At 45.7% G+C, this 14,752-nt stretch overlaps 1 protein-coding gene across 1 annotated transcript in view; it reads left to right on the plus strand.

Annotated features, from left to right (window-relative positions):
* Positions 1–14,752, plus strand: part of LOC147684197 (uncharacterized) — a 165,987-nt gene that overhangs the window by 63,995 nt on the left and 87,240 nt on the right. The window contains exon 6 of the mRNA XM_086942609.1: positions 1,695–1,805. Coding sequence (XP_086798735.1) covers positions 1,695–1,805 — 111 coding nt within the window. The remainder of the gene's footprint in view (positions 1–1,694; positions 1,806–14,752) is intronic.

The raw sequence follows: 14,752 nt of genomic DNA on the forward strand, positions 1-14,752 counted from the left end.
CTTAACGAATTTTGATCTAGAGCAAGAGAGAAAAAATCACAAAAGGAATAAAGAAGGAGGAAGAGATAGATGGATAAACTGACAAAGGGGGTAGGCAGGTATTGAAAACAAGCCTGTAAGAGTAAGATTAAGAGGCAGGGAGTGTCTAGTGGTTAATTAAATCGGTATGAAGTGAAATCGCGACTGTGCAGCCTTGAAATATGGCACCCAGACCCTCAATGACACCTACCTCAGCATCTGAGCAAAAGTTTTGCCCCTGCACTTATGATTTTACAAATTAAGCACTAATCCCTCAGTGTGACTTATACTAGTTAAATCCCTGGGTTTAGATGAATTGGCTTTCCATAATCAATGAATTGGTAACTCCACCAGATGCCATACATTGTGACTTTGCACCCTTACCCTCTGCAGAGCTCTCCATCATATTTGGTAGGTATAAAAACACTAGCTGTTCCATGTGCATTTACTTCTACATGTTAGTTGCATATAGTTCAGTGTTATTTCACAATTATTTACACTCATTTATAGATCGCAGCTACACACATGTTTAGCTGCCAGAAGTCAGATCTATTTTTTCCGATTCTTTGAGTTGATTTTGGATCAGCCCCTGGCTCATGATTGGATGGATTTTTATCTATCTAATTTGTCTGCTTTCGATTCAATGGTATTCTGCCATATTTCTGTTTGTCATACACAGGGGTATTTTAATTGGATGGGGGGGGGGACAATTTTATTATTTTTTGTTCAGTACTCCATTAGAATATTTGTGTTTTCTAACCCTCTTTCCAGCTTTTTCCTCTACCTGCCCCATGCAATCTTTTCTCATTCCCTCCTACCTACCAATGCTCCAATCCACCTTCCCTAATTATTTTTCTGCTTCCTACAAGAGCTCAGCAGCTGCAATGTGCTGCCAGCTAGCTCACCTTTTTTCAGTACTTCACCCACACTTGTCTTTCACTGTTTTAAAATGTTAATTTAGCATTCCAATAAGGCTGCAATGTTAAAAAATAACAAACAAAATGTCTGCCATGCATCATGACGCATGCACGCATCTGTCAGGACGCACGTGTCATGACGCACACCTGGGCATGATTCGTGATACAAGCGTTCACATCTGCTGCCATCTTGATATGGGTTATCTTCATCAGAAAATACATTGGAAGATTGCTGGTCATACGTGTACCTGTGCAATGCCACTAGTGTTTGCATGCCTCAGGTAAATAGGCCTTGGCAAAACCAATAAATGTTCCTTTTTTGTAATGCGCCCAACCTTTGTGCCAGTGTTTATTTTATACTGGGATAGATAAAATTCTGCTTCATATTTCTGCTCCACTCATGCCTAGTAATTAAATATTATTGAGTTTATTTTGCCAATGAAAATAAATGTGTTGCCTGTTCAGTCATGGAGATAAAGGAATTTATTATTGATAGGAATAACAGAAAATAATACTGCCTGGCATTTTAGACCTCAATCTCCTTTGCTATACCTTTGAATAGCATGTGTCTGTGTTCAGAAGCAGTGATCTCTCATGACATACGTCCTTGTTCCCTGAATACATGCAAGTCCTCAGTGTGACATTGGACGATTGCTACATCCACATACACGATCATGTGTTTGTGCTCGTTTTTGCCTCCTGGATATGTTTTTATTTGATCTCCTTGTTTTCCACCCATGCTGTCCTCCTGCTCTTTAGATCTACTTTGCAGAGAAGTAAATGAATGCTCGAACAGCCCATGCCATCAAAACGCGACCTGTACTAACACGTTTGGAAGTTACACCTGCACCTGCAACTCTGGATACAAAGGTAACTCTAGAGGCATGATGGGTGGCATGAGGTTTGTGACTGTGCAAAAGAGAGAGAAAGAGAGAGAGACGATGTAAAACAGGTAACTGTGTAATACGATCCAATATTGTCATTGCGGTTCACCAGAACCCCAAGATGGCAATATTGGATTGCATTACAAATGTTATCCATTGGATGGTTTTTATGTTACATGTTTATATTAGGGTGGTTGGCTTAAACACATGTTTTTCTTTAAAGTGCCTTTAAAAACAGACTGAGTTAAAATGTTTAGATTTTTTTTATCTTTCTTGAATACCTTTTTGATAAAACCACGGGCAAAGGTGAGGGTCGGTGCTTTTGTGGCAGTAATATTTACCACATAACCAAGATTTTACTATATTTCTGACAAAATGGCCTACTTTATTTACAAAATTTGCGGTTTACACCCAAAAATGTATTTTTGGAAGACATGGATTAAAATAATACTGCCAGAGAATTTGTCCCATAATTAGCGAATACATGACGTTACAATGCACACATTTACAATGCATGCCTTTACAAAGCAGTTTTTACATCGCAACATCCTTTACAATGCATTCTTTTACATTGCATGTCATTACATCACATTTTCAGAAACTACCTTAACAACGCATTCCATTACATCGCATCATACCTTTACAACACATATCATTACAATGCATACCATTACATCGTATTTAAGGTAAGTGTTGGATAGTACTGGGGTAAAAATTACTATTCTCACTCCAGTGAGTGCAACAGTAGGGTACGTGTTGGATAGTGTAAGGGTACTATGCATTGTAATGGTATGCATTGTAATACCTTGCGATGTAATGCCTGCATTGTAGTGACATGCAATGTAATGGCTGCGTTGTAATGACATGCTATGTAAAGGTAGTGCGATTTAATGACTGCGTTATAAAGGTTGTTACCCATAAGTAGCATTTTTGCTAGATAATTTAACTCTTCAGATTTATTTGGATGATGAAATCCGTATTTCACAGACAACCATGAAATATTTTTTCAGATTTCTCGGTTCTCTAAGATTTATGGGTGTTTATACCTCTCCATTGCATTTTGTGCAGTAAAAGTATTTAAAGCAAACTGTTAGTAGTAGAGCTAAATGTTCAACAGACCTGGCCTGAATAGGAAGAATCTTTAATGGGAGTGTCCTCTAATCATGCCTTCAGAGCACTCATTGGTAGAGGTTTGGCCACTGTAGAGTTTCTCAGGAGGTGGACTTAATCAACACCTGCAGAACAAATTCCAGCACAAGGAACACTCTGACCAAGATGCTGTTCCAGAGATTTAAGCAATTAGAAAGTGGTCCTTCACCATCTCAATATTTTTAAAGATGTTATTCAATGTGCTTACAATGTGCCTATCATCTGCTTAAGTAAGCATTGTGGCTGGACAGTGAACATGCAGTTGTATTATTATATCCATGTTTGATTTTCATACCCTCATTAGCACTACAGAATCATAGGACATGATAAGTTAAACTTACACTTTTGTATAAATGTAAGATTGTTTGCAATTCATAAAGCAAATTAGACTCTGCTGCTGTATTAGGGCAAATTCTGGAGATTTCAGGATGCTAAATTTGTATTAACAAAAAAGATGGAGAGCATGCATCCTACTTTAGTACTAAAACACACCTGTAGTTTTCAGAATGATAGAATTTAAAAGCATCAAAGCATGCCCTAATGATAGAAGAATGAATAATCATGTAACAGTATCCAGTAATACTTTAGAGAATATTGGAATATGAATAATACTGTAGGTTCCTGTTGAAGGCAGAGATAAGGAATTGTATACAAGCATCCAGGTGCACCCTGGAGGAGAGTGCAGGAGGATGGTCTACTTATCCTGGAGAGGGGGGAGGATTAAATGGATATCAACAGCCAGGTATATTCTCGAGTTTGCACAATGATGGATTGTATACATGTTTCTGATGGATACTTCTACCTGTGGATTCCTCACCTTTTGAATACCCCCTGCAGCAGCATTCTGCGGAAATTCTTTCCTAGCTCTCCCACGATGACGAGGACGTCATAATAGCACGCATCTGCTCGCGACTCCCAATGATGTCATCGGAGCCATAAGAAGACTTAATCGGCGTGCAGACGTCAGTTCCCTTCTTTCCACGCCGTCAACGCGTAACAGTTTTTCTAGGGACTCTCCATTTTTTGTGGTTATTACTTTGTTTCCTTGAAGATTTCTAATGGCTACTTCTAGGAAGTCCGGATTTAAGCCCTGCAGGGAGTGTGGCGGTCACATGTCGATTACTGATCCCTATGAAGATTGCCTTTGGTGCTTGTCTTCCTATTACGACGTCGATGAGTGTTGAATCTGCAGGAAAATTAATCCTAAGGCCATTAAAGATTGCCTTTGGTGCTTGTCTTCTGATCATGACGTCGATGAGTGTCAAATCTGCAGGAAAATGTATCCTAAGGCCCTTAAAGAACGTGAGGCTAAAATTTTTATGGCCAAAGCCAAAAAGGGGAAGAGGGGTCGGAAGCATGCAAAGTCATCGTCTTCTCACACTTTGAAGTCGAGAAAACACAAGAAGTCTAAGAAGAGACATGGTTCTCGGTGCCGTTTGTCAAAGAACAGGGCTTCGAGGTCGCCTTCTCCAGCTAAGCGGCTTTGAAGGCAAGACTTTTTATCTCCATCTCCACGGGCGATGTCGGTTCAATCTCCGGTTCCGAGGTCGCCGGCGCCTGAAGGTTCTCTGGCTCCCAGTAAGTCTCCGACGCCCAGGGAGTCATCTCCAGTATGTGTGGCTTCAACTGTGCAGGCACCATCTTCTCCAGCTCAGCAGGTTCCAGATCAGCCTCAGGTGATTCAGGAAGGTACAGATCCATATCCTCCTTATCCTGCTCCTGGAACAGACCCTACACATTTTTTAAATGTGATGTTTGGCATGTTTGCCAGGGCTTCTCAACCATCTGGTGCACTTTTGGCCCCCGTGGGTCCTTTGGCATTTAATTTGGGTAAACCTCACCAGTATGCCGGGCACCCTTCGTGCCATTCTTGCTAATGACTCCGGCTTGGCATTTTTCGGTGCCGAGGTCCTCCACTTTGGTTCGTCGGACGCCTTCGGCTGTCAAGTCGGCGCCGCCTCGGATTTGATCGATGCCGAGATTTGAAGCTGAAGGTCCTCCATCGACACCAATGCCTTCGTCACCGGCACCACGTTTGGCCCCGCCGATGCCGATTCTCAAGCAGCGCTCTACAAGTGATGCGCAGTGGCTCATTGAAGAGGAGGAATATAGACAGGAACAGGAGAAAGGAGAGATTGTTGAATCTGTGTACGAGTTTGAAGGCTTACAGGAGGCCAGTGGATTGGATACTCCTCCTGAGTATGAACTTTCACCTCCAAAGGCTGGGGTATTGCAGGATGTTGCTCCTTATCATGTCGTAATAAGGAAGGCAGCTGAGTTGCTTCATCTGCAGTTACCTACAGCTGAGGTAAAGTCTAACATCCTGGCTGAGGTGCTTAATACATCTTTCTGAACCTCTTCTACCCTTCCATGATGCTTAACAGAGCCTATTTTAGAAGTCTGACAAAAGCCCTTGACTGCTCCTGCAGTTTCCTTGTCCATTGCTAGAAGGTACAGACCTGCTCCTGGGAATCCGGCGTTTCTGTCTTCACATCCATTACCTGAAAGCTTGGTGGTCCAGGCTTCTTGTTCGAAGCAAACGTCTGGGTTATTTCCTAATATACCAAGTAATAGGGATCCAAAAAAAATGGAGCAAGCAGCAAAGAAGGTATTTTCTTCTGTGAGTATGGCTCTAAAGTCCACTAATGTTACATGTCTTCTTGGGAGGTATATCCATGCTCTGGTGGACCCAGTCAAGCAGTTAGCTCCAAAGTTGCCTAAAGATGACCGGAATAATTTCCTGGAGGCCCTTTCTGATTCACAGGCTGCAGTGCGGCAAGTGATACAATCGGGGCTGGACACTCCTGACTCTGTGGATCGTGTAATGGGGTCTTCTGTAACAACAAGAAGACAAGCTTGGCTCAGGTCATACTGTTTTTCTCCTGATTTCTAGGCAACTCTGCTGGATATTCTCTTTGATGGGTTGAGACTGTTTGGCACTAAAGCTGACTCTGCCTTGCAATGCTTTAAGGATAGCAGAGCAAATGCAAAGAACTCTGGGACTTCAATCGTAGTCTAGAGTATAGGGCTACAAGCGGTATCGTGGATTTGGAAGGGCTACTTCCTTTCGTGGCTGCCAACAGTCTCAACAGAGCCAACAGCAGAATCCTTTGTACAAATCGTACAGGAGTAAAAATAGAGGACGTCTTAGGGGAGCCGCCGTGCAGCAGTCTTCCTCCTCCTCTTCTCTCCCCCACCACCGTTGGTGCCTCAGTAAAGCAGTTCTGGGTCCCCCCTTTTAGAACATGTTGTTCCTGTAGCGGGTATCCCACTTTCTACAAGATTGAAAATTGGTTACTTTAGACGGTTGTGTTTAAAATTTTGTAGAGAATGGGTACGCCCTCCCTTTTTTAGAGTTTCCTCCTCCTTGCCCTCCTCGCCAAGGTTGGTGTTCAGAGGACCACCTACTGGTTATGCAGCAGGAGGTTCTTACCCTGTCGCGGAATGGTGCGATAGAGGTGTCTCCAGAGCAGGATAGGGGTCAGAGGTGCTACTCCTGATATTTCCTGATCTCCCAGAAGAACGGTCAATTGAGGCCGATCTTGGACCTCAGGATTTTGAATCTTTACCTCAGGCAGGAAAAGTTCAAAATGTTGACCTTGGGAGGGTCAGTCTTTTCTTGCACTGCAACAGGAATACTGGATGGTGTTGATTGATCTGCAGGATGCGTATTTTCATCTTCCAATCCTGAAGTCGCATCGGAGGTATCTCCGGTTCACGGGGGGTCGCAACACTACCACTTTGCAGTTCTTCCATTTGGGTTGACTTCCGCACCTCAGATCTTTACAAAGGTGATGGTGGTGGTAGTGGCTCATCTCAGAAGGTCAGGGGTTCCTGTTTTCCCCTATCTGGACGACTGGCTGTTGAAAGCCAAGTCTCCGGAGATGGTGTTGCGCCACTTGCAAGTGACAGTGCAACTGTTGTTTAACTTGGGTTTCTCGATAAATGTACCCAAATCTCACCTGGTGCCTTCCCAGCACAGCCTGTTCATATAGGGGCAATACTGGACACTTCTGAGTGTCTGGCATTTCCGCTTCCGCAGAGGATTCATGACATTCATGAGATGATTCCTTTATTCCATGATGAAGCAGTTGTTCCAGTCCTGAAGGTTCTATGTCTGCTCAGTCTGTTCACTTCCTGCATACTGTTGGTCAAGTCATGCACGCTGGCATATGAGGGCACTCCAGTGGGGCCTCTGCAGGCAGTGGTATCACCACAAGGGAGATCTTGGCGAGAAGGTCAGAATCTCCAGAGACGCTGCAGGGCAGCTGACTTGGTGGAGTGTGCAGGGCAACCTGTCTCAGGAAAGCCCTTTCAGCCTCCTCCGCCGGTGGCCACAGTGATCACTGGGGCCTCCACTCTAGAGTGGGGTGCTCATTTGGGGGATCTGGAGGTCGAGGGTCTTTGGTCTCCAGAGGAAAGGTTGCTTCACATCAACCTTCTGGAATTGCAGGTGATACGTTTGGCACAAAAGGCTTTCCTTCCTTCCCTTCGTGGTCAGTCCGTTCAGGTCCTGACAGACAACACTACCGCAATGTGGTACATCAACAAACAGGGAAGTGTAGGGTCGTATCGTCTCTGTCGAGAGGCATTGCTGAATGCTCATGTGGACAGTCTCAGTTGGCATTACTCGCCCGATCACGAGTGGCGGCTTCATCCAGAGGTGGTCTGTCACATCTTCGGGATGTGGGGGTCTCCTCGGTTGGACCTGTTTGCCACTCATGAAAATGCACACTGCCTGTTGTTCTGCAGTCTCCAGTATCCGATGCAGGGGGCTTTGGGGGACGCATTTCAGTTGGATTTGAGTTTGTAGCTCCTTTATGCGTTTCCCCCATACCCTTGATTCCTCAGGTTCTGAGGAAGATTCGCCAAGTCTGGGCCCAAGTCTTATTCATCGCCCCGGATTGGCCAAGAAGGGTGTGGTACATAGATGTTCTTCACCTCTCATCGCACCCTCCACTCCATCTCCTTTTCAGGGCAGACCTCCTCTCGCAATTACAGGGGCAGGTTCTACACCCCCACCTCCAGAGCATGCACCTTCATGCCTGGAGATTGAATGGGGCAATCTGAGTTCCTTCTCTCTCCCACCGGATGTGGTGGATGTTATTTTATCATCCAGGAGACACTCCAGTAAGTCTATTTACTCCTCCAGATGGTCCAGATTTGTTAAATGGTATGGAGAGAGGTCCATTGATCCCTTGAAAGACCGTTTGTCTAATATTCCAAGGTTTTCTCTTTGGTCCAGCAAGGTTGTGCTGTGGCTACAGTAAAGGGGTATTTGTCGGCTTTTCTATGTTTGCCGGATCAGCCGTCTTTATTCAAGTCCCTGAATGTTATGAGGTTCATGAAGGGCCTTACTAATAGGTTTCCTCCCACTCCTTTCATTATGCCTCAGTGGGATTTAAATCTTGTTCTTACCTTTTTAATGGGTGCTCCTTTTAAGCCTCTTCATAGTTGCCCATTGAGGCTTCTCTCTTTCAAGACAGTTTTCTTGATTGCCATTACCTCGGCTAGGAGGGTAAGTGAACTTCAGGCTCTTAGTTAAAAACCTCCTTTCTTAACCATTCATGCAGATAAGTTGGTTGTTAGTACCAGGGCTGCTTTCCTTCCTAAGGTGGTTACTCCTTTTCATATTGGACAGTCCATTACCTTACATACCTTCTATCCTCCCTTTCACCCTTCCAAGGAGGAGGAGAGACTTCATCGTTTGGACCCTAAGATGGCTGTAAGCCTTTATTTGGACAGAACAAGAGATCTGAGACTGTATGATCAGCTCTTTGTGGGCTACGTTGGGAAGATGAAAGGCAAGGCTGTGCACAAGCGGACTCTCTTCAGGTGGATCATCTTGTGCATCAAGATTTGCTATGCCTTGGCCAAGAAGGACCCTCCTGAAGTATCAGTGCTCATTCCACTATAGCAAATACTTCTTCTTCTGCTTTGGTTAGAGGTGTTCCTGTTATTGATATTCGTAAAGCAGCAACTTGGGCCTCCCTCCATACTTTTGCAAAGCATTACTGCTTGGATTCGAAGGTTAGAAGGGATGGCCATTTTGCTCGATTTGTTTTGCAAGATTTTTTGGTCTAGTCAGGTGGACACTCGCCTCCGGGAGAGGTACGGCTTGTGGATTCTATTCAAAAGGTGAGGAATCCACAGGTAGAAGTATCCATCAGAAGAACAAGTTACTTACCTTCGTTAACGCTTTTTCTGGTGGATACAGTATCTGCCTGTAGATTCCTCACTGTCCCACCTGCTTCACCGTTTTCCACCTGTTTCTACCAAAAGATGCTTTTACTGCAACAAGCAGGTAGGGGTAGGGGTAGGGTCATATTGTCCCTGCAGAGAGGCTCTACAGCTCTGGTCCTGGGAACAGGTCTACCAGATTTGTGTGATAGTAAATCATCTGGCAGGGGTGCTGAACGTGCGTGTGGATTCTCTTAGTCAGCCAGTCTTGGCGGATCACGAGTGGAGGCTTCATTGGGAGGTTGTCCATCACATCTTCCTGATGTGGGGAACACCTCGGGTGGACATGTTTGCCACTCTCCAGAACGCGCATTGCCTGTCATTCTGCAGTCTCCAGTTTCTGATGCAGGGAGCAATGGGGGACGCTTTTCAATTAGATTGGGGCTCAGGGCTTCTGTACGCGTTTTCTTCCATACCCTTGATTCCTCAAGTTCTGAAGAAGATTCACCAAGACCGGGCCCAACTTATATTGATCGCCCCAGATTGGCCAAGAAGGGTGTGATACACAGATCTACTTCACCTCTCATTGCACCCTCGGCTCCGTCTCCCTCTGAGGTTAGACCTTCTCTCACAGTCACAGGGGAAGGTTTTAAACCCCCACCTCCAGAGCATGCACCTTCAAGCCCGGAGATTGAATGGGGCAACCTGAATTCTTTCTCTCTCCCCCCGGATGTGGTGTATGTTATTTTATCGTCCAGGCAACACTCCACTAAGTCTATTTACTCCTCCAGGTGATCTAGATTTGTCAAATGGTGTGGAGAGAAGTCCATGGATCCATTGAAGGCCCGCTTGTCAGCCATTCTTCAGTTTTCACTGTTCTTGGCACAGCAGGGTTGTGCTGTGGCCACTGTTAAGGACTTTTTGTCGGCCTTATCAGCGTTTCTTTGTTTGCCAGATCAGCCGTCTTTGTTTAAATCTCCCATTGTTTTATGATTTATTAAGGGCCTTACCAATAGGTTCCTGCCTACTCCCTTTATTATGTCTCAATCGGATTTAAATCTTGTTCTGACTTTCTTGATTGGTTCTCTCTTTGAACCTTTACATGGTTGTCTTTTGAGACTCCTGTCTTTCAAAACTGTCTTTCTTGTGGCTATTACCACAGCCAGGAGGGTAAGTGAGCTTCAGGCTCTAAGTTCAAAACCCCCGGTTTTCATCATTCATACTGAAAGGATGGTCCTCAGGACCAGGGCTGCTTTTCTGCCTAAGGTGGCTACTCACTTCCGTCTAGGGCAGTCTATTACTCTTTCTGTATTCTATCCTCCCTGTTAGAAACGGGGATTTCCAGTAGGCTAGGTCATGCGCCAAAGTCAGGCAGAAACCCCCGTTCTAGTCAGGTCAATGGAGCTACACCCTGAGGATAACACCTGCTCACCCCTTGGTAGCTTGGCATGAGCAGTCAGGCCTATATCCAGAGGCAATGTGTAAAGCGGTTGCGCAACACGCACACACAGCGGCGACACAGTAGACACGCTACAAAAGAGACTCCACACAGTAGCCTTTGTATTATAAAAACACATTTGAATCATAATCACAAATATATACACTGTGCCTACAGGCACCAGGTCATTATTTACAGGGGATTATGTACAGGGCAGCGCCCATCTGGTCGCTGCCAGAACCATCACAAAAGTACATGTATTGAGTATAAAACAACCAGTAGTAACCCACGGAAGCTACTGGTAGAAGAATGAACCTAGCACTATATCACGATAGGCATAACTCCCACTTAGATCAGGCATGAACCTAAAACACCATAGCGTGATATTAGGTAACCTCATATGCATAAAGGCAACATCATTAGGAATAACCACAATAGGCATAAATCCTTTTAGGCATAATGACCCTGATGCATCCCATTAAGTGTAAAATACATCATTCATCAATACATAATATGGGGCATCTCATTAGGCATAAACATATGCATTAGCGATCATCTAAGCATTATAGTATGACATTGGGCGTAATCACGTGAGCATGAACCACATTTTTCAATAGGCCCTACTAGCATAGACACATTATACATCACAAGCACGTCATGCCCCTCGTTGCAGCTGCCCACGCTCTTGTGGTGCAGATGTAAAAACAAGTACTGGCACGTTGGAGCCCCACTCCAGGACTCTGAAGTTAAAAACGCCCAACGTTGCAGCTGCCTGCTCGAGCGGTGCAGCTGTGACCAATGTGAGCCCACTCTGGGACTCAAAAGAAGAGAAATGGCACCCACATTGCAGCTGCTTCCCTCTGTGGCACAGCTGGAGAAAGCATACACTGGCAGTTTCTTTAGACAAACGATCATGCAATTATAAATTCAGTCTCAGGTATGGTGGGAATGACCCCTGTCCCAGGCATGGGGAAAGTCAGTGGAACAGGTTGCAGGCTTTGAATATTGGTGGTCTTTTAGGGCTGGTGATATCCCTAGTGCACAAGTCCCCTCTGGCTGTATAATTGGGTTCAGGCCAAGGGTGGCACTTCACAGCCGAAAAGCTGCCGCCAATGTTGGTCTTTCAATGCCAATATGCCCCGCTGTACCTACAGCCTATATGCTACCCCCGGTATGGCTTCAATCCAGCTGGGAGACCGGGGCAGGTCACGGTACTGCAATCCCCCCTCCTCCTTCCTCTGGGCCGCAACCCAGCCAAATTCAAGGGAACAATCCGTCTCGCAGCCTTCAGCTGCTGACACAAGCCTTACCTGCAGGGGGAGTCCTCAGTCACTGTGGGTACCAGGGCTTGGGTTCAGATGAACCTTCTCTGGTCCAGCGTGGCACGGGGAGACCGCGACTAACTCCGTCCCTCGCGACACAGTGTTGACGTCCTTCCAGGCCATACATCATGGGGGAAGCTCTCAGTTGCTGGGTAATGCCTCGTGCTAGCGCCAATCCCAGCACGGCGCTCTCCTGATGTCACAGAGGAAATCCTTGCAGGGCCGGAGGCAGTGATCTCGGTCGACTCCGTTCTTCCTCGGAGGGGCAATGCGGGGTGGGCAGCGCTTTAATGTAGACACAAAGCGAAGTGGGCATCCGCTCCTGGAGGCAGACAACAGCGGGGTGGGCACCCACTTGTTAATAAAGTATTAAATGCGGGGTGGGCACCCACTGAAGAGCGCAAACATGCGGGTGGGCTCCCGCTTCTTCAGGAACCCAAATGCGGCACAATCGCAGGGGGGAATCCCACATGCCGGGGATTCCCTCGCAGTCTCGTGCTGGAGGCGCCAGCTCCTCAACTCCTGGGCAGTAAGGACAAAGCGCTCAGAAAACACTAGAAAGCAGGCAGAGCTGGAATGAAGTTGTAGCGCTCACAAGGTGCTGGGTCCGACGATGATGAGGCAATGCTGGTCAAGGTAAGCAGACCAGGGGACTGCACACTAAGCAGAACAGCAATTCCTTAGAACAGTCGGGCACAACATAGAGGCAATCCATTCCACACACACCAAACATGACATACTTATTTTGTTCCATTTAGGAGTTATCCCATAAGAGGAGGGGGGTCCCAATGTTAGCCTATGGAGGGCAGAGAGCTCATGCACTTTGCACTGCTAAACAGTGCAAAAGTGCCCAAAGTCCTTAAACCACCAACACCATGTTAGAAAAAAGGATAGGAGGAAGGCAAAAAGTTCAGGGATGACCCTGCAAAAAGAGACACGTCAAACACTCCCCCTCACCCTTCCAAGTAGGAGAAGAGACTTCACTGCCTGGATCCTAAAAGAGCAGTTAGCTTTTATTTGGATAGGACTAACGGCTTGTGATTGGACAATCAGCTCTTTGTGGGCTACGTTGGATGCATGAAGGGCAAGGCAGTGCACAAGCGCACTCTTTCCAGATGGATCATCTTGTGCATCAAGATCTGCTACGCCCTGGCTGGTAAGGAACCGCCTGAAGGTATTAGTGCTCATTCCACCAGAGCCAAGTCATCCAATTCTGCTTCAACCAAAGGTGTTTCTGTAGTGGACATTTGTGAGGCTGCAACTTGGGCCTTCCTCCACACTTTCGTAAAGCATTATTGCTTGGTTTCCAAAATGAGGAGGGACGGCCACTCTGTGCGCTCTGTCCTACAGGATTTTTTGGTATAGAAGGGTGAACACCCTCCCCCGGGAGGGGGACTGCTGTGAGGAATCCACAGGCAGATGTATCCATCAGAAGAACAAGTTAATTGTCTGGTGGATACAGTATCTGCCTGTGGATTCTCCACTGACCCACCCTCCTCCCGATATCCACCCTTGTATACCTTAAAAGTGGCATTGTTTAACATGTTTGATTTGCATTGTCTCCTCTCTATCTGCCTTTGTGTGGGTTTAAAGGAAATGCTTTATTATTTGGCTTTCCTTCTTAATTTTGCAATGTGTGTATTTGTATGAGTATTGTGTACTGAGTATATTTTGAATCTGTTGTCGGTCCACCCGTTCGCCTCGGAGGCATGGTAAAAAATGGGTGGAACTGACGTCATCAAGCCGACGAGGCCCTCTTATATGTCCGGTGACGTCATGCAGAGTCGCCAGCGGAGCCATGGCAATGTGACGACCTCGTTGGCGAAGAGAGCTAGGAAAAACGTTTCTGCGGAATGCTGGTGCAGGGGATATCAAAAGGTGAGGAATCCACAGGCAGATACTGTACCCACCAGAAAAAGCGTTACTCAAGGTAAGTAACTTGTTCATTTCTGCTACTTTCAATTATCTAGCCTGCCCAAATGTACCATCGGGCACCCTATTCTTGAGTAATGAAAAATGGGGGTCGCATATTCGAGGCTCAGAAAGAGGTGGGCTGCCCAAAAAAACACTGTATAAATAGCCTCTGACTGCCTTTGTTTTTATATGTTGACACATTTAAAACAGTTTGACTACCTTTGCCAGTGATTGTTTCTATCCATTTAGTTGTTACCATGATGTTATGTTAGTTGGCCCACAGTTGGTGGATATTTCCATACATCCGGGTACTTGGAGTGTTGTTTTATTATCAGACAGCATTGCTGTATATCAGCAGACATGTTATTACCAGTACTATCACATATGGTTAGAGGGGGCTTAGTGTCTCCCCTTGCTCATGTTTAAATGCTTTTCTTGTCAATATCAGATCCCTGATTCTGACTCTGATTCAGTGGGTTTCCCTGCTATTCATGTGATTTTCCCACTCACAGGAGCATCTTGGTGGCAATATTTTGATTAAACCAGTTGCATTCGTCCACTACTGAAACCAATAACAATTTTTTCCTTTCCCATGTTTCTCATGCATTTGACTTAGAACTCAGGTAGAGTAATTACCCAACTTCTGTGTTATTCCCTCCTGGTCTACATGTTGTTGTACCCCTCTCTCTCTCCCCTAAGTGTCAGCTACCACATTAGCTCCCGGCAGCCTATCACTCTTGTTGCTGTATCCTGCCCCTCCTACTTTTGATGTGATCTTATTTTGCTCTAACTCTCCTTGCCTCCATGCTCATCTTTGCCCTATCATTATCTTACCCATGTCATTGCTGCGGAGTAACACTACTAGTGTGGAAGGCTGATTGTATTGCTGTACATACTGATGGTGCGTGTCTTTCATGGGGCTTGGCACTG

Source organism: Lissotriton vulgaris, chromosome 11, assembly GCF_964263255.1.
Source record: "Lissotriton vulgaris chromosome 11, aLisVul1.2, whole genome shotgun sequence".
Taxonomy (NCBI): domain Eukaryota; kingdom Metazoa; phylum Chordata; class Amphibia; order Caudata; family Salamandridae; genus Lissotriton; species Lissotriton vulgaris.